We start from the raw sequence: 20,926 nt of genomic DNA, 5'->3' as shown, positions 1-20,926 counted from the left end.
TATACACAAGAGCAGCTCACCACACATGGGCACCCTGAGAACAGCAGGATCAGAGTAATCAGCGTGTGTTTCTTTGAAAAGTTCATTTGCATGCACACTTTGATAAACTGACATGGGAATGTCACTGTCTGTCTCTGTGTTTTGTATGGTCTCTTACCTTTGAAGTAATTGCTTCCATTTGAGGCTTAGATGGATAAACGCCATTTGTTAATATTACAGTGTCGTAGCAACTGTGTTGGTTTGATCATGATTTATTTTATGTTCTAATCATGGCAGCCTAATGAGGGTGGAATGATTACTGCTTTGGATCCAGGCCCCGTCCTTTCAGATTAGCTTTCTGTGCCCGAGTTTGGTCATTATACAGACACATTCGCAGTACAAGGTGAATGCACATAACTGTAATTATCGATGTCACAAGACAGAAAATCAGCAGTACTGTGGCTTCTCCGGACTAGGGGTGAAAACTGTCACTCAAGCTTTTAGAAAATTCTTGTCATCGCTCCCTTGCTGGCTTGTTTTCTACAACATATGAGGTACCAGTCAGTTTTCAGGAAAGCAAAGCAAGTACATGTATTATCATAATCAAATACCATTTAAACACAGATCTCATATTCAGGTTGTGGCTACTGATTTTATACATTAATTTTGCTTGGAAGTTTGTAGTGCCCTTGCTAGTGATCAAAATTATTATATTGGACTTGAAACATAGGTTGAAACACCTTAAGAGATTTCACCATCTGCAAATACTAAATCAAATATTAGTGTTGTTGAGATGCCAATATAATGCTAATGAATTCTATCTCCTGAATTCTCTCAACTCCCCTGCATATGGCACATCTCCCAACACTCTTTGCTGTTATTGCTAACAGTGGAACACCGTATGTCAGCTGTCTTTATGCATATGCACACAAAGGTACCTTAGGGTTTAGATTAGGCTTGTTGGCTATTAATTTGGAGTGACTTTTCCTTGAGGGGAACACTGAGGTAACCTGACGCGCCAGATGGTTTCTTACACAGAACCATCTGAGAAGTCGTCCCTGGCAACTGTTTGGAAAAGGGCAGGAACTTTCAAAAAAATGCTTGACAGGGGGATGGATGAACCATCCGTCTTACATCTTATCACCGTCTTACCTTGCGAGGCAGCTTGATTCGCGAGATCATGTGAGAATCCCCATAGAATACTGACTGGTTCGATGGTTCAGACACATGCGCATATCTTGAAGCCTGACAAGAGGGATTCTTGTGTGATCTCGTGATGTCGTGATCTTGCGAATTCAGCTCTCTCGCAAGGTAATGACTGAGGTGAATACCACTTTGTGTCAGTCACTTTATCTTTTTTTCTGAAATTTGCCTTTTGTCATATTATGGCCTTGCTTTTTGTTGCTCTACTTAAACTTTTAATTTTTGAGTTCAAGTATTCTCTTTATTTCAACTTTAATTTCTCACACAGCTCATTCAAACTTCTTAGGAAACTAAAACTTAAGGGACTAACCTTGCTTGACTCATACTGCAGGTCAGACCCTCAATTAAAGAAAGGATTTTCTGCACTCTTCTACTATCTCTCAGAAAAGACGCTCCCAATAACTCCCTTTTACCTCCTACACTTTGCTCTGTCTTTACATTATCGTGTGTCCCCTTACTGTCTCTCTTTTTGCACACTTCGTTTTTTGCTCCCTTTCTTTCTGGAGCCCTTTGTGTTCTTTTTCGGTTTCTCCTTGCTAATGTTCCCCCACCCCCCTCTCTGTCTAAGTCTTGTTCTTCATCCTCCCTCTCACTGTGTCTTTGCAGGTGGTAGAGATAGCTTTAAAGGTTAGCCCCATACTAGGAGCCCACATGTTCCAGCCCCTGCTGCCAGCTGTCTTCAGAGGTATTGTGGACGGTGAGGTGAGTTTTACCTTTACATCTTGGAGCTCTGGACGGGGATTATGTAAAAGTACAAACCTGTAAAGATATCAAATCTTTTACTTGTGGTGGATTTTCACTCACTTCACATCTTCTTTTAGTGAACGTTCTGATATTAAACCTTGTTCACGTGTGTTCTTTCAGTTTGTCCTTTTCTGTCACATAAAAGTATTTCGTATGGAGACTATATAGTGGCATTTATTGATCATTCAGCTCAATTAAAGGTCATATGCTGCCTTTCCAGGATTGTGCTGTGTCAGTGGGCCTATCTTCTTCCCCCTTATCACACTTAATGACCTGTGCTTTATGTAAAAGCATTTGTGTGTGCGTGTGTATGTTCTGCATCCGCTGCTGAGGTTCTGTATTCACAGTTTCTTTGTTCGTTTGTTGTTGTGTACAGAGATACCCCGTGGTGATGTCAACTTACCTAGGCATTATGGGCCGCGTCCTGCTCCAGAACTCCAGTTTCTTCTCTTCTCTGCTCACTCAGATGGCCTCTGAGTGCAGCCAGGAGGTGAGATTCAATGTCTGCCCTTCATTTTTGTCTCCTCAGCACAATCGCTTTGAATGTCTGTTAGGGACATAACTGCAAAGTGCATGTTAAAAGGGAATCATACTGAACGAGGCTGAAAGTAATGAGCCACGGAATTGCAAATGGTAACATTTTCAAGCCCCAAAGTTTTAAGATCAACCCCCTTTACTTTAAAACTCTGTGAAATTGTTGTTTTTGCCAGAACCAGAGCAAAATTAATTTTGCCCTCTGTTGACATTGCTGCCTTAAACAAATTAAATGAAAAAATAAATGAAAGGCCTCGAATAGGCTGTTTGAGAAATCACGGAGTTGTTACTCCACCATGCTGAGCTTCTCTTTTGACGATAAAGAACAAGGCAGGGAGGTAAATGAGGCAGAACAACAAGGGAAGGTGAGTTTTACTGACTCCTATTACAATAGCAAAACCATATTCTTATACATAAACAAAATAAATCAGTAATTCAGTAGGTGTCAAATACTGTCATCGCATTTTCTGTATTTTATTGCTGCTCTTTTGTTATCCTACTGTTTCATTCTTTATATTAAACCCTCCTCTCTTCCATTTCTCTCTTCATCATTCTCTTTCCTCATCAGGTGGACCAGTTGTTGGGCAGTGTGATAGAGATGTGGGTAGACCGCATGGACAACATCACTCAACCTGAAAGGAGGAAGCTGTCGTCACTGGCTCTGCTTTCCCTCTTACCATCTGACAACAGGTGAGATTCATGTATGTGCCGATGAGGTTTTGAGCTGGTGAGAAGTGGATGGCCTCCACCTCGTTAGCCCAGCTGACAGAGGCACATAAGGGGAAAGTGAAGAGGCATTCTGTACTTGACAAATCTTTATTCAGGTCCTGCTTATCTTTATAGACTGTAGCTGGTGGAATTTCTCAGGAAGGTCTGAGATCTTGAATGGGTCGTCACTAGGGATGCAACTAATGATTATTGTCATTATGGATTAATATGCTGTTTATTTTCTCGATTCCTGATCGCTATTTTCCAGAGCTGAAGGTGACGCCAGTAAATGTTTTGTTTGCAAGCAACGGTCTAGAACTCAAAGATAATCAGCTTACTATCAGTTTACTGTTATAAGTTCACTGTCAGACAACAAAAAGCAGCAAATTCTCTCATTTGAGAGGCTTAGACCATCAAATTTGGGGCATTTTTGCTTAAAAATTACTTAAACCATTTATCAGTTATCGAAGCAGTTGTCATCGTCCTCAAGTTATGGTTGCAGCTTTATTTTGATAAAGATATCTTTGATTTTTACCCCAAGCAATAATATACAGCAACATCAACAACTTAATCACTGTCTCCTTATCACCATATGGATGTCAGTAATACCTGACAGCTTCACAGCACACATGCATATCCACATATGCAATACAGGGATACATAAAGTAGGGTTTCCAGGCATACTGGTTAACAGGAGCTTGAGAGTGACAGTGAGGGAGACAATTTGATCTACTACAGAGTGTGAAGCACATGTAGATACATGAATGGCCATACACACACATCCCTATAGAAACACTTTATATGAGTTTATATTCTGTCTCAATTACTACCTGTCTCTTGCTGAGATGCCATGCTCTATAGTTGAGCATATGAATATCAGGCTATACAAAGGGCACAAGACATCTGTCTGTGCTTGCTTACACCTTACCTCTCTGTGTTGAATTTGTGCATCACTTTGTGCTCGTGTATTAATGTGTGGGATCACAAGTTGTTGAGTATGATGGATTGTTGTGCTGAGAGGCAACACCGTCTGTGCCAACATGTCCTCAGTATGCCAGTCATGGTGCCAACATGTACAAACACAAACAAACCAATCCCTCTTAGATAAAAACTTTTGATGTAGGCTGTTGACTCTACTGCTTGGAAGTTTCTGCCAGAGTAGTTGCATTCCCTAACAGATGTTCAAGATACAGCACTCTTTTTTATATCCGGAGGTGAAAATAACCAGAGAACCTTTGGCATTCGTGGAGGAGGATAATAATTTGTGCAGAGTCTTACGTGATGTCAAAAAAATTGATTGTACTCCCCACATTTGTTTTCTGATAGTAAAAAACCGATTTACCAAAAATCCAACAATATTTTATACTTGAGAGAGGTGGAATGAGTTTGCTGTGTGAAATAAGGTTGTTCTCTTGCCTGAGTCATTACATATTAGGCTGTTTTCTAAAGTTAAGTGTGACAGATGCACAGGAAGCTGAGTACCAAACGTTAAAAAAAAAAAAATGTTCTGCTCTTCTTCACTTGCCATCAAATAAGTTTTTTTCATTCAATTTTCCAAAGTGAAACTTCTCTTGAAGTGCTTCAAAGAAGTCACTGTGGGATTTAATGCATGTTTTTATCAAGATTAGGAAGCTGACTTTTCTGCCATCCAGATATGATAATCACAGACAGGCATGAATTCCTTTGTTACACCCACCATCCTGGGTTGGCATCAGCAATTGAATATGACAGTCTTGGCTGGTTGGTGCTGCATGACAAATCAACTTTTCAAACATAAAATCACAGCTAAAATCGGAAAAGGTCCACATCTTGTCCATAGCTGCCCGTAATACATACAATTATCTTCTGTGTTTTGTAAGAGATTTCCAAAGTATCTCACTTAAGCTGAGATAGTGGGAAACTTGCTGATAGTTTTTTTTAATTAATAGTACAAATAAAATAAAATGTATTATTTAGAAATTAATAATCACAAAAAAAATTTAACTTTTACAAAGTTTTCCTACTTCTGTTATTCATGATTATAGTGCTAATTGCTACTAAATGCCATCACATGAATTGGGCAGAATAGTGAATGAGAGGAGCGATCATTTAGCACTACAAATTAGCTGTTACGTGTAGCAGACGGGAGATAAGAGCTTGTTAAAGCACAATGTTGCCTAAATATGTGATTAAATGCGGCTGCCTGATAAGTATGGCCAGTCACTTGATAATCTATTATTACTGCCATTTTTGTACCGAACATACACTTTTGTGCGAGTGGGATGTTTGCTATCAGTTTCTGGAATGTGCCTTATCAGTGGTTTCTACCAATGTCATTGGAAAAACATCAGGAAGGTTATCAGGAAGTCAGAATATCAAATGGGAATCACTGACCGTAAGTAGACCAGTAGAGGATTTGTATCGTATGAATTTGATGCATAAAAGTATTTCTGACATCACAGAATGACAAAGAGCTTTTCTTGTTTCCAAATTTTACCCTGTTAGGTAGGTATTAAATATATGTACCTATTTATTTTTGATTTCTAAAAGAGAAAATCCAGTATTACATACTCAGTTTAACTGGGAATTTGCTTCAAGGCATAAAGTAAAGAGTCACGTCTAGAGGGCTGTGAAGCAGTTTCATGGATGTGATACATCGGAAAGGGTTCAGTGAAGCAATCCTTATTACTCTGCAATATATCATGGAACAGTATCATGCAGAGGTGCCGTCATTGTTTATCACTTAAGATGAACTGTGATAGAGTGTTTTTTTTAGTTTTTTCACTTTTTCATTTGAACAGATTTGTTTTTATTGAATCTGTCAACCACTGTTTTGTTTGTGTATGATAGGTTCCACTCCTTACATGCACCAATGCCCCTTTTGTCCTTTTTGATTAGCTGCACTTTGGAAAGGCTGATATCCAAGTCGACTAACTTTTGTGCAATATGATTTTCAGTCAGTCTAAGTTTCATATTGTATTTAACATGCATAGCCATGAGGTCATTTTCATGGAAGACTGCCTACTTATTAGAACCTCCCATTCAGCTTATTTTTTTCAGCATCAGTTCATCATCACTGACAGTTTGTTTTTCACTGGCCTCTGTTAAGAAATGTCAATACTAAACAAGAACAGGGACCTTATTTAATCAGTATGCATATTTTTATTGCCTAGATCTGCTGTGCTCACATTTGCTCTAATCATGATTATAACAGTGTCTCCCCTAAGTTGTGTCTCCCCAGAGACTGAATACTTTCTCATCTGAGTTTTGATTGGTTTTGACTGCTTTGTTGACTTGTGCATTTGTTTGGAAATGAAGCTCTGGGACCATGAATATTGGCTATAATTAAACAAAGTCATGCAGCCCATATGTATGGTGTTGAAGCACACTTGGCCGTAGTTTGTATACATGTGTATAAAAAGCATGCACATACATGCATTTTTCTGTGTATGTGCCTCATTTTCACATTATGCAGTTCTCAGGAATTAATTGGTAATTGTTTGTCCGTAAGGGTCATTTCTCATTACTGTTATTATAATATTGCCTTATAGAATTAGTAGCTGTGGTATGAATTGCATTCCCAATGAGTTTCAGCTTGTTGATGCATAAGCTGTAGCAAAATTGATGAATTTTCACACCATCTTTAGAACTGGCATGAGATCTGCACTCGCCACTTTCACCACCAAAGCATTTGGGCTATTCGGGGTCTACTTTAATGATTCAAAATCAGTGATGCTCAACAGCATCAAATGTAATCGGTCATGCTTATTTGAAATCCATTTGCAACCAGCTCCGCAATCATTTTGCGATAACAAACTGTGCGGCAGACCCTCACACAGGTTAAAAAAAAACAAAAAAAAAACTTTTCTGTATGCACGTCAGCCTTCAGAGGTCACTGTCTCCTGCCTCTCTGCAACCTCATTTTGTGTATGGAGGGAGGACAACACTGAGACAGTTCTGATGAGGACTTAGTCACTGAGACTAGTTTGTCTTTGCACACAGTCTGTCAGCTTTCAGATCATGTTTCCATTTACATTGATTTGAATGGCAGGCACGAGCCAGCAGCACTAGTCAACCGTTACAAAGTAATCACTGGAGAGGTGTTGGGTTGGATAGAATTAGAATTGACAGACATGTTTAAATGTGTGATAAGGGATCTTTAATACAACGCCTGCATCCAGTTGTTACCGTGGTTGGCAGTTTGAGCCCATTAATAGATAATTGGGGACAGAGGTGTTCAGTGATGTCTTTTACACTCTTAGAATATTTGTAGTGGAATTTTACCACTACCTTGAAATTCACCTTCTTTTAAGTTAATCAAAAATTGTCTATTTATATACGTGTGTGTGTGTGTGCGCTTTCACATTATTCCAGTCTCGATGGCAATATTTACGAACCTGTTCTTACTTCAGTGGTGTAGATGGAAAAGATCCCCACAGATAAGAAATAGAGACAGATCTATACAGTATTTACAGGCTGACTATGTGTCTGTTATGCACTGATTTTTCCATTTTTTGTCAGACTTCATGCTCAGTGAACTTAACGCAGCATTGCCTGGGGTCTAGCTAGCCAAGTACTTGAACTGACAGAACTGTTGATGCATCAGTGCCCATACCCACACATACTCAGTCTTTGTATTCTTTTCCCTCCCTGCTTTTTATTCCTATTGACATGGGAAAACCCACTTTCTTCCCAGTGCTTTCAAAGAATAACTCAAATAATTCATCAATGGCTGCTGCTTGTCTCCAAGCATGGGCGGTGGGTGTTGTGAGCCGGCATATTTTAAAGATCTTAGGTTCAGCAAGCAGGCAAGCTGTGGCCCTGCTGCCTGTTCTCTTGAAGAATCACCATACAGTAGTTACAACGGAAAAATTAGAGATCCAATGACTTATAGATTTTTATTTTTCACACTTGAATGTTTGCTTTGTGACAAAAAACGCATTTACACCTGGAAAATGACCCACATGCGTTAGAGCAGCGCAATTTGCTAATGTTTTTGTAGGATCATGAAAATATAGTAATGTCTTTGCTGCTCTGTTCCCTATGTGATGGTTTGAGATACTTTTTGATCGCCCTTTCTCTTCCTTTCTCTTTGAACTCTGGTCAAATGTTCCTCCGAGTGTACACGCAGGAAATAGAAATACGAATGTTAATTTCAAAAGCCAAAGGTGAAATGTTGAGAGCGAGATAAATAAAAACTGCAAAATCTGGACATGTGTGCTATGATGTGAGTTGATGGATGGCATAAATCACCTTTTCTCTGGATGGCCATATGTTGTTTTTTTTTGACAGCCACTCCATCACTTTCAGTCTTTCCAGGGTTTAACATTGACAGTGGCTCTCTGTTGTGATGTCGCTCTTGATGACTCTTTGCTTCATTGGACAAGAACCCATCTCTCTTTGAGTAATGACCCCATGTTGTCTGTGTGTTATCAGTGTGATCCAGGACAAGTTCTGTGGCATCATCAACATCTGTGTTGAAGCGCTGCATGACGTGATGACAGAAGAGCCCGAAACAGGCACCTTCAAAGAGTAAGTGTGCTTCTTTTTTTTTTCCTCTCAATCTCTAATCGAAGGAGGAGTAGAAAACAAAGAAAAAAAATGCAGTTATTCTTTTCACAAGTGACTGAATTTAGTAATTTTGACAAAGCTCATGCATGATGATTGAAGACAGTAGAAGTTTTGTTTTTTAAATTGTTTTAAGCAGTGCAACAGCAGATGTGTTGTTTGAAGCTTGACCTCATCAAAAACAAACCTGAAGAAAGATTTTAAATGAATGAGATAAAAGCAAGGTCATGGATCATGACTGAACGAGCTGAAGGAGGGTGAGTGGCAGTGTTTGGACAGCAACAGCCTGTTAAATGGCCAAGAAAACACCAGCCCACTACGGGAGGAGACACTATGGGCAGCCTCCCTTTGACTCCGAATCTGCTCTAGCCCTAGCACTCTCCCCTCTGGCTGGAGCATAGCGCTCATTTCGTAGATGTTAACCTACATACAGGCACTGCTTTTCTCTGCTGTCAGAATGCTCAGCACCCTCGTAAGATGTGCCAGGGCGTAATGTACTGAAAACTTGGGTAGAAAGGTTAGTGTAAAATGTTTCTGTATTTGCCAGTGATGTGTGGAATCGTTTTGTTTCCCTGATGCATTTCATATCAAACCAAAATATTTGTGGATGCAAGCTTCCTCTGAGCTTTATTCACTGTTTGTAAATGCAATCAACTGAGACAGACTGTGCTGAGTATTGTAGTCTTCCTGTCTGTATTCAGGATTTAAGTGAAGTTTCAAAAAAACAGACTTCCCTTTCATTCCTCTGCTGTTATAAGTAGTTTGAAATTGTTCTTGCGTGGTGTGGGATATGAATGAAAGTCCTCGCTGCCATGCATAAATTCAGCAAAATGAAATGCCAATTGGCAGAGCCAATCCAGCATTCTCCAAGGTTATTGTTGTCACTTGATTATTTAAAAAAAAAAAGATTAAAAGTTTGAATTTGTTTGTACTGTACTGCACTGTATGCAACCCACATGTTACTTTGGATTACATCATTGCAAGAATTTGTAAAACCTAATAAATGAAAAATAGACTGAGTTAAATTGCAATTGCAGTTTATCAAAGTTGAAACTCTGCAGAAGATTTATAAGAGGAATTTTGAAATGTGGCCATACTTGGCAGAGCATTGGGTTTCTCTTGGTCACACATGCTACCACATTTGTTTGTGAAATGCATTGTCACTCAGATTGTAGTTACTAAGCAGTATTTCTTAAAATATTTCCAATACTTTCTGCACTTCCGTAGTTTTATTAAGTTGTTTTTTTACATTGAATTCCATTTGTTAGAGTTCAGGTATATTTTAGTTAGAATTTCTGATCACAAGTAATGAAATGCCACATGTTTAAGTCAAGATATGTGACATTCAAGACCACACTACCTTATCTCTACTCACAGCAAGGATTAAGTTACAAGGACAAAGGAAATGAAAGACCATACACAGACTTTTGACTGAGCACATACCGAAGGTTTCTCTTGTAATTCTCTCTGCATGCAGATGAAGCAATATGAATACCAGGCAGAGCTGTGTGCTAAAGCGCCAGAGGTTTCAGCCTTTGTGTGTGTGTTTGCATACTGCATACTTCTACAGTGCAGGTTTATGTGTGGTTATCAATACTGAGTTGAATATTATTGTGTTTGCAGCTGCATGCTGATGAGCCATTTTGAAGAGCCCAAGCTGAGTGATGACGAGGAGCCACCAACTGAGCAGGACAAGAGGAAGAAACTGGTGAGTCAAACAGAACACACACACACACAATAACACAATTGCAATCACCTTTTTTCTCTTGTTCTGTTCTCATTTTAGATTTTAAACAAATAGCTTCAATAATGTCATGCTTTATGTTCATTTTAGTGAAGTGTCCTTCTCTCTGTCCTCTGATCAAAAAAATAGTCCTCTCCCCTGTTGATATCCTTTATGCTTCACTGGCACTGGTACTAAAAACATAAAAACACTCAACAAAAATGAACCCCATAATTTAGAGCCCAGAAAATTATGCATTGCTCCAGTAAGCGGAGAGGGAGGTTGTCACTTCTCTCACTCGTTAGTCAGGTACCAATTCAGAGCCACCTCTTATCAACTTCAATAGCTGCTACAGCTTCTCACGCAGAGCACCACATAATCACTTTTAAGTACAACCTCCACATATGTAAACACCGACACAGATAGTGAAAGCTGTCCAGCGGCTGTCCGGCTGAGCTGAGCCGCATTTAGTGTCTCAGACAGCAGGGAGAGCGGCGACTCATCTCCGCCTCCTCCACAGGCTGATTCAGACAGGAAAACCTGCTGTTAGTCATTTCTTGATTTCAGTTACATATATATAATCACTATATAGCTTTTCAGTTATAACTGAAATCAAGAATACAGTCACTGATGACTGACAGCAAGTTTTCCTGCCTGACAATTTCTTCACCCTCCTCCCTGACGACCTGTGAACTTGCACAAGGTCGTGAACGATGATTGGTCGGGGTCATACTTGTAATGTTGCCAGTCTCCTGACTAAGACACAGCAAGAATTCATGGCACTAATCTGACATGGTGAATCGTGAAAGACAAAAATATCATGTTGTTGAGTACGTATAAATATAATAAATGGCCCCTAGCTGGGAGATATATACCAATTAAACAACACAGTGATGCAGTATGCATGAGCATGCATGCTGTATGAAGAAGCATTCCTCTGCTACTCTGTCACATTGTGGAAGCTCAGAAATTTTAACACTGTATCACTTTGTAAAAATATTTGTTTCATTATGATGTCGGTGCCTGCGTGTGTGGTCTTCTCCAAATGACTGCCCGAGCAAAATGTTATTTATGTACAAATTTAATTTCATTGCTTTTTGAATGAAGAAATACATGTTTATTGTTTATTTTCTAATGTGACTTTATGTGACTTTCTCTTTGTGAGTGTTTGCGTTTGCTGAGCAGTATCCCAGTGCAGCCTGACTTTTTGCTCCAGGGAATAGAAAAGAGACATAAAAGTCGCACCCCTCTTTGCTTCTTAAAGTGTGTGTTTGGGGGTGTGCATGTGTGCAAGTGATGGGTGTGCCCATGTTAGAAATTTCTTTAGTTTGAGAAGAAAGTTAATGAGGAAAGAGACCAGTGACATTCTTTCATTTACATTTATTGACTCCAGTTTGGCTTTCTTATGGCTTCTCTCCTTGGCAGGTGTACACATAACTGTTTAAAAGCATTCATGTGCATAATAATGTGTATAATTGAGCTAGTCTGAAATAGCAGGTGAGAGACAGGGGATATTGTTTGTTCTAGCATTTATCTCATAAGGATTAATCTCAAACTATCACGTTTGTGCATCAATGCCTCACTTAAGAAATTATTCAGACAATAGACAGACAGTGTGATTTATCTGTGATAAATCAAACAATACAACATGTAATTTTGGCTAAAATGTAAAGCAATCCCATCCATATTGCATAATACTGTATTTTAGATGTACTTGCAACTTGAGTTTAGATGACTTTCAGTAGAAGCTGCCATGCCAGGCAGCAGGTACAAGCGGGGGGTACTGACTCTGAAAGCTGGCACTTGGGATGTGAAATGTCATCTCTCTGGGGATGAAGGAGCTGAAGGTAGTGGGGGTGGTGGAGCAATATCAAAAAGATATAGTTGGGCTCACCTCAATGCACAGCACTGGTCTTAGAATCAAACTCCTGGATAGAGACTGGACTCTCTCCCTCCTCCTTCTGTGGACAGATGTGTGGATGGTCACGATTCCCTGACTGAGAAGTGCATATGAATGATAAAGCATGCTCTAGAGTCACTTGCTAGATGAATATTAAAGTTACTTTGAGTTAAGACAAACATCTATTATGCTATTTGTTTGAGGAATACAGTATCCTTCTGAAGCTATATATGCGTATAGACAGTCTACACAAGTGTACAAGTTTTCCCCAGGAAAAAAGACAAGAAAACTAAAATCTCTGTGTATTCACAAATTGTCCATTCAGTAGATTACTTTACCCACCCTGGCTAGCGTCCCCTTGCTTTCTGGTATTCCACCTCCCTCCTCCTTTCCTTTCATCTGTCCTTATCTTACTTATTTACTTTTTACCTCTGCGGCCTCCCCTCATCAAACAGTCTCATCACAGGCTCTCTGCCTGTAGGTGATATTTGTATGATTGTGCTGTTTTGTCTCATTGAATTAGATTAGCTGCTTCCTTGCAGGCAGCTGCAATCCTGCATAAGGGATGAATAGAGTGGAAGAAAGGAGAAATTACTTAAATCACTGGTTCTCCTATATGGTTCTATCCACTCTGTCCCTTGTATACAGTTCTTGCAATGGCTCTTTTTATGTTAGTGTTGTTGGCTTTGTATGTGTTTTTTTTCCCCTTGTATGATGCCTTGGACCTTTTCCCCACTGGTACTTTTTCTGGCTTCTCTCATGAGACACCTGTACCAGATACTTTGCTTTTAAGATGGCAGTGACTCTACTGCAATTTATAACACTGTGGCAAACCATTTGTTCTTTTTTATAGACTGAAACGTGGATGTTTCCAGGGCAAAGCTCTTTAAAGACTGTGACTTTCAAAGTTGCAAATAGAGCTTATTGCATATTCATGTGCTTTGTAGTCAGAAACTAGAAAATGGAACCTGGAAACTCTTGCTGACTTTGTTAGAAACTAAGTGGTCTCTTAAAGTTGTTTCTCACTGCATAGGCAGAAATAAAAAGGAGCAATTTACATTTGTAATTAATATTTTATCTCCGTTTACTGGCTAAAAGGTGTTTTGTGTAATGCCTCAAAGTTAAACAATGAGCGAATGTTACTTCTTAGGTCATGTAAACTTCACTTTCCCATTTGTAGCGAATATTTTATCGGGTCATTCAGACATAAACAAACTATAATTTAAATATTTACAATAGGATTATAGTTTTTACTTGAGCTGGTAAACAGTGGCTCATGTTGTTTTTTCTCAGGCTGTTGGATCAACAACAATTTTAGCTGAGAGCCTTTGGTTAGAGCTTAAGACTCAAATCTGTCAAAATCTCATACAGTTCTCAAAATTGGCAAGTGAGCGCTTGTAATTCAGAACTCAATTTCAAAGTAAACTCTAATTAAAACTTCTTCTTGTACATTAGTGTCGCACTAGACATTCATTTTATCAAAAAAAAATTAGCCTGACAGTTAAAATTGACATAAGCTTTATTTATTGATGACACTTTAACATTGTCCACTTCTGGTAATGGTGACAAACTACCAGTGACTTACATGTGACTGCATTAAAGCTAATGATGCCTGACATCCACTAAATGAAACTGGCAGCCCCGTACTAAAGCTGTTTAGCTAATGTTAGCTCCGCAGACTGAAGCCTACACATTTAGTGCTCACATACGGTACTATATGTGAGGAAAGATGATATGGGTTTCGAATATTCGAGAGAAAACTGTCTGTAGGACACCCTAAAGTAGAAGTCACATGTCATTTATTTTGGATAACAGCCAGGGCCAAGATTGGAATCAAGCAGAGCTATACAACAATGCATAACACTGACACAGCATTCATTTGGCTCAAACTTCTGTGCGAGTTTCACTTCACTTTCCCTAATAATACAGGATGAAGTGAAAAACGTGATTTTTGTTGTCCCTAATTAATCTGCTCAAAAGTCTTAAAAGGGGAGAGTATTCCCTATAAATTGCATGCGTGTGAATGTGTGCGTTCATGTATGTTTTCCATATGTGTCCAAGTTTGGCGTTATCAGGCACATAGAGTTGACCTTTTTATCTACTTTTCAAGTTTCCAAACTTTTGCTTAAATCAGTGCAGCACTCATGGGCTACGTTTTAACAAGTTTGGCTCTTAAAGTGGTTTATTGTCCAATATGAAATGCACCCCTGATCATTTATAATCTAAGTGAAACCTCTGAATCAAACCAAAGCTGTTATCAAGGGTCTTATAAAATATTATTTAGAGGGCAAAGTATCCTTTTGGTTCCATGCCCAGCAGTGCTGAAGTCATTTAACTGTTCTCTCTGGTGCAGATAATGGTAGAAAAAAGGAATTGCTGTAAAAAGCCTATTGAATTTAGAGGTGTTAGTCACTCTCTCTCCAGATCATAATATGGGATGTGTGTTCCTCTGTGTGCGTACATGCATGTATAATCGCCTCTGTTGTCTCTTCAACAATGTTGTAGAGATTGAATTTTAAGAAATGACGAACCCTTTTAATAATACATACAATATTTTATTAATACATCTTAACTATTATTTACCGTATGTAGGTCATTCAGGGACACTGCATGGAAAGTGTGGTTTGTGTGTTCAGCTGTTTGGGCCATGGTATGAAACATGCAAAAATTATTCTTCCTCCAAGCTACGTTCATAGTTTTTTTTTGAACATAAATAATAATTCTAACTGGGCCATAACAAGTAATGTTCTTTGAAATGCTGAGACTCAAAATTACCAGCTTCCAGAACTAAAACTAATGAATTATTCATTCCTAAAATCTGAATGGAATAAGTGTTACTGACCTAGACTGAAATTACAATGAAATTCCCAACTTAACACCATGTTCCCGTATTCACTTCCACTCCTCTACTACACCTCCCGACATTCCCAACCAAAATGGACAGATTATTGTGTCTATGTTTGTGTCTGTGGAAGAGACTGATATTGTCGGAGTATCTGGTCTGTCACTGCCCAAATAAACATACACTTGTCTTTAATATCTCAAAAATTGGAATGAGAGAAAACAGAGAAAGTCTGAATAGTCCACCTTCATATATTTGGATTTGGTTTATCTTGAGATGTCCTGAGTTGTTCTTACAGCTTCACATTTCCCTCCATCTATCATCCCATTCAGAGGCTGTCTTCATTGGTGCAGCTGTAAGATTTATAGCCCTTGTGGGAAGAAAGGCTGCCTCACTACTGCTGCCGTCTCCTGATTTACCCCTAACTCTGACTTGCTATGTATTTCTCAGCATGAAGGGGGAGTTTGTTTTGTGTTTTGGAAGCTGTTGACCGTTCCACCCCATCTTGTCTGGGATTTGTAAGGGTCCTTCACTTTGATCTAAGTGTTCCAGGCAAGTAGACTAGGCTAACTGATGCTGTCTTTGGGCCTCAGTACATAATGCATCATTTGATTCTTGTGCTTCATCTACAAGGCCAGCGCCATCAAACAAGAATAAGGATGGGCAACATCAAAGACTTACTCCACTGGGTACTAATGACATGGGCTCCGTCTGTTGTGCTGTGGTGGCACACATACACTTGAATCCATTCGTGTTTTTTTTTACTACACACTAATGTACATGCACACACAGGCACAGAACCCATGCAGGTTATTCGGATGCATTTGTATGAGTACTTACCAATGACTGATGAGGCTATAACATAAAAATAGAGGAGTGAGGTCCTCTGTTATACACAATTGGGCAGAAAAAACTGGGATATAATGAGTAAGGGGTTGTTAAACTTGATCACTTAATAGTGGTAGAGGCCAGATATGGTGTCATGTATTGAATCATGGCCAAACATGGACCATGATGCAAGCTATTTTACATGCTATTGCAGCATTTTTCAATGCTTTGACCATCACAAAAAATAATTTGATGCAATTTAGTTTATTTTTTTGTGCACTGGTCTTAAATTTCTATTTATTCAGGGAAAGTCAACTAATCAACTTTTTCTTGATTTAATAGCTGCACAGAGTTATCAATTCACTCTAAGGTTTTCAATTCGTCAATACGCCTAACCCAGTCCCTTTGAGACTTTGTACAACCAACAAAGTACGGTTCAGATTGTGCCACTGCATTGGCCACACATGTACCAGTTTGATGTCCCAGTATCTACTGTAACTGAAAGTCTGCTCCAAAGTGGAGAGTTGGTTTATTGAGGGCAATTTCTGTGACAGCTCTACAAAGTGGAAGAATCACCCTGCATCCTTCTCATGTCTTACATGAGGAGTACTGATCACTTCTCTCTGTAAAACACCGCAGGGTGCCAGGCTGCAGAAAGAATATGTATTGGAACTCTTTTGTACCATATTCACTCACCCTCACTTAACTGACATCAGAGTTTATTGAGTGGTACACACACTGTTACATCAATATCACACACACGCACAGATTACAGAACAGTCTTCATCATCTTTTGTTGTAACCATACTAGCTTGTTCATACTGAGTGAAGGATGGGAATGCTGCATGTACAGTAATCTTAAACTCATGTTATCCATTTTGAGAAAGCAAACTCAACTACAATGGAGTTAGAAAAACATTAAACAAGTGAGCAAAAAAATTACTAATTTGCAAGTTATCTCAACTGAAGGAGATAGGAGAGAAAGGAAAGAAGGGGGAACAATATAAATTTGATGGAGTCGGGCCACACATCTGCTGAGGATAGCATCAGGTCCTCTTTGGAAGTTCACACTTTCTCTGTCTTCACAATGAGTTGCTTCTTTTTACACTATTTCCCTTCATTTAACAAACTCCTATATAGGAAACTCTTTGCCCAAAAAGTTACACTCACACAGAAGTGCCATCACATGGCTTTAAACTTCATGCTGATCCGAAGTTTTGTAGCATTACAGGTGCAGATGAACTACACAGTCCTACTCTGTTTATTGTTTAATGTAGTTTCGATTTATTTGAACATAATGCTTGGTTTAGTCATTTATAGCATCTACTCAGGATGTGTAACTGAGTTTCTTGTTCCAGACTATTAAGCTAATGAGAAGTAAGTCTTTCTACGATTGGTATTGGTAATGGTGGATACATGATAGTATAATGAACAGTAGGCTCACAGTTAGAACAGTTGTTTTCAGATGTAAGGTGATCATGCAAAGTTTAAAATTAACAAATCCCTGTACTTTTTATGGTGATTCTTATGGTGATAGTTACAGGAATGAGTGTGTGTGATTGATTGTGCGTGTAACAGGGACATAATCTGACGACAGCATAATAAAGAGGAGGGTTTTATGTTTTTTAGGTTATTAATAGCCTGCGAACATTAGTGTTTACCAGCATTTAAGTATATAGCGTGCACTGTCCATGCGTTGACATTGGACTGTGTTCATACTATAGTTGACTGTAACTCTCTTTTGTCCTTATTTGAGACATTCAATACCATTTTAGTGACTTTTTTTTTTTGTTTTTTGTTTTTTCCTCCTTAACAAAAGTTGATAAAGTGAAACAAAACAGTTTCTCCTTGAGTCCTGAAACAGTGTCCTGTAGCACAGAGTCAGTAAGACAGTTGAGACCTACTGGACCTCCAATCTTCCAGTTATGATTGAATGAGTCCATATGTATAGTGTTTACAACATGGCAACACCAGCACAAGCACTTACAAGTGTGGTCTTTCACAAAAGACTGTAGTTATACCCCAAAATTGAGTCAGTGTAGGAAAACTATTTCATGAATGGAGGTTCTGTTTAATATGAAGAAGCATTTATTTTTCAAAAGTCCGGTTTATTTCAACCTTACTTATTCCCCATAAGAGTGGCCATTGTGGCTCTATGGCTCTGTTGTACAGATTCAGGGAAACGGGGACACATGCAAAACAATATATATATCTATATATATGTAGCTGTGCAAACTTTGAACTAGGTTTAGCTAAGAATCAGAAATGGACTTGTCAAATCTAAACAATACTCAACTCTGCTGTGGAGCATGGAGCGTGACACATTTTGTCACCAACCTCTCCCGGTAATTTGAATGGAGCTTAGGTAAAAATTCCAATTACAGGTTCTCCTCCAGTAAAAATTTTGCTGATGGATTGGGGCTTTGAAATGGCATCCCATTAAATGTGCATGCTTTGAAATTTGAGAGGAGGGAAGATAAAGAATTATATCAATTATGTTATTGCCCCATGGCTGTTATTGCTCAAAGCAAATGGAAAATATTTTTCCAGCACATGTTAATTAGTCATGAATTTGTCTCGTCATTTTCATTATTTTGTGTAGATTAGCAATAGAACTGATTTAATTCCCTTAAATGGCAATCCCATGTGCAAGCTTTGATGTTTAAGAAAGGAAATGATAGAAAATGATAACTATTACATTATTTCCCAATGGCTGCCATTACTCAGAGTGAGCAGTAAATGTTTTGTAAAACTTTGATGAATTACAGATTATCATGACATTGTTTTTTTTTCCATTCAACAGTTTTTCATTATTTCATTTTAATGAACAATCAAACTGTCTCCAGAGGTCCTGTAGAGGTATATATTTATAGGAAATGAGTTTGAGTGCATTATCAATTCACTGTGGGCTACACAAAGCATTAGTAATGAAGACTTGCCATTCTTGCTTTATTATAGCTCCTAGTCTCAAGCAGACCATCAGTGTCAGCATAATTTGGTTTTGTTGAATAACAGACCTCTCTGACAGTGTTATTTTGCCACACCAGATATAAAGATTCTCCTTTGTGCTGCCCAAGGCATACAGAGCCATCAAAATTAGTTTCCATCCCCGTCGCTTCTCAGCTAAACAATCATTTGTCCATGAGAGTACTGGGAGTTGTAGGTTCTCACAGTGTGGCAGGATTGCAAATATGTTGCTATGGACCACCTTTTGAATTAACCAGAACTGAAGTATAAAAATGTGTGTCCTAATAGGGTTAAACAGGGAGATATTACATGGATAGACTTTGAGAAGCCTGTATCCTGTACATCTGTTATTGAGGTTTTACCAAGGCTGACAGTGTTTACCTTTAAAACATCTGCTGTATGACAGCAGTGTTGGATTTTTCTCTGCTCTGTAAAGGAATGGGACTGGTATGCCAAAATTACCGCCCATTCAAAGTTGATGACCCATCTTGGTGTTTTTCTATGTTTTATTTTTTAACAGAGGATGTAATTTTGATGCATTTTGACCTTCCAAAAGGAGTAGGAAATATGTGTTGATGGCAAAGTTAAAAATACACCTATAGATTAATTCTATTTAAATATAAGTATAAAATAGAAAATAATTGATACTAGTGGTACTCTGACACACTCACATGTGACTTTTTATCTTAAATATGCATGTGTTTGAAAGGTCCAACTGCAGTTAGATCAGTTTCTTGGCAGAAACTATATTATGAGGTATGTGGCAAGTTTATTTGATATGTGTGACAAGTCCCAATTAGGCAAAGAATGTAACAAAATTGCCAAGCCACTGAATGTCCCTTCGAGTACAATAAGGGCAGTCATGATAAAAATGAAAAAATAGGGCATGGCTGCTTGGAGCAAGTTGTCCTCAAAAATGTGGTGTCCTTGAGAGCACTTGTTCACTAGAGCACTGGTGAGGGGGGTAAACAATAGTGATGGTTAGAGCAGTCCTAAACATTTATAATTAATGTGGCCATACTGTGCAAGTCTTTATTATCTACACAATATAAAGACCTCTTAGATTAAACTGTTCCATGGAGGAATCTTCTCTGTTTGTCTGTGATCATATAAAGAATTTCTACCTTCTCTTTGTGTAAATGTTGCAGCTGAGCAGACTTGATGTCTCAGCTCTTTGGATTTATTGGGAATTAATTAGTCTGATTCAAATAATGAGAATAATTGACCTCTGGTCTGACAATACACAGTTGATCCTAATACATATTAAATACCAGTGCAGTATATTCATACTGCTTGTGGCTCATTACAGATCCTGATTGTGATTTCGCTGAGAGGGCTAAAAATCTGTCTGATTCACAATGCCACTTATATCTTGCATTTTACCCTCCAACCTATTCACTTAAATTTATTGTCAGATCAGTGACACAATGTATGACTGATTGGCTTCGCTGAAGACATGTGGATTAATTAATTAAATGTTTGATCTACATAACATCCGCTGGCATTTCAACAGTAGTGTCCAATGAGGGGTTCCAAACATGCATTGTTCCCTTGATGCTGGTTAAAAGACTTGTTCTGCCTTTATGGGTAAGTGTGGGATTGGGGCATAAACTGGCCTATTTAAATCATTGTTTTAGTATTCAGCTGTAAGTGTAAGTCTGGCAGTCAGCACAACAAATGCTGTTAAAGTAGAAAGTCCACGAGTATGAAAATTCTCACTGGATAGTTGCAGGTGACAAAACTTTTTGTAACTTTCAGCTCAACTTGGACAATCATTTGTCAAACTTAAGAATGTTGTATTCTCTAATTGAATGCCTGACTGTTTCAGACTTGGAACTGTACTGAACTTATGTATTGTAAACAACTGTGTCCAAAATATCAAAGCTACGGAACGAAAGCTCTAATTTTTGGTATGATATGATAGTAAGAAATAGTAAATGATGAAAGTAAG

General features: G+C 38.6%; 1 protein-coding gene across 1 annotated transcript in view; it reads left to right on the top strand.

Annotated features, from left to right (window-relative positions):
- ipo11 (importin 11) overlaps positions 1 to 20,926 on the top strand; it is a 127,239-nt gene that overhangs the window by 90,783 nt on the left and 15,530 nt on the right. Inside the window, exons 25-29 of the mRNA XM_042421235.1 lie at positions 1,789 to 1,884; positions 2,303 to 2,416; positions 3,029 to 3,150; positions 8,584 to 8,679; positions 10,339 to 10,423. Coding sequence (XP_042277169.1) covers positions 1,789 to 1,884; positions 2,303 to 2,416; positions 3,029 to 3,150; positions 8,584 to 8,679; positions 10,339 to 10,423 — 513 coding nt within the window. The remainder of the gene's footprint in view (positions 1 to 1,788; positions 1,885 to 2,302; positions 2,417 to 3,028; positions 3,151 to 8,583; positions 8,680 to 10,338; positions 10,424 to 20,926) is intronic.

This window comes from Thunnus maccoyii, chromosome 9 (assembly GCF_910596095.1).
Source record: "Thunnus maccoyii chromosome 9, fThuMac1.1, whole genome shotgun sequence".
NCBI classification, from domain to species: domain Eukaryota; kingdom Metazoa; phylum Chordata; class Actinopteri; order Scombriformes; family Scombridae; genus Thunnus; species Thunnus maccoyii.
This window is presented reverse-complemented; position numbering and strand designations above follow the sequence as displayed.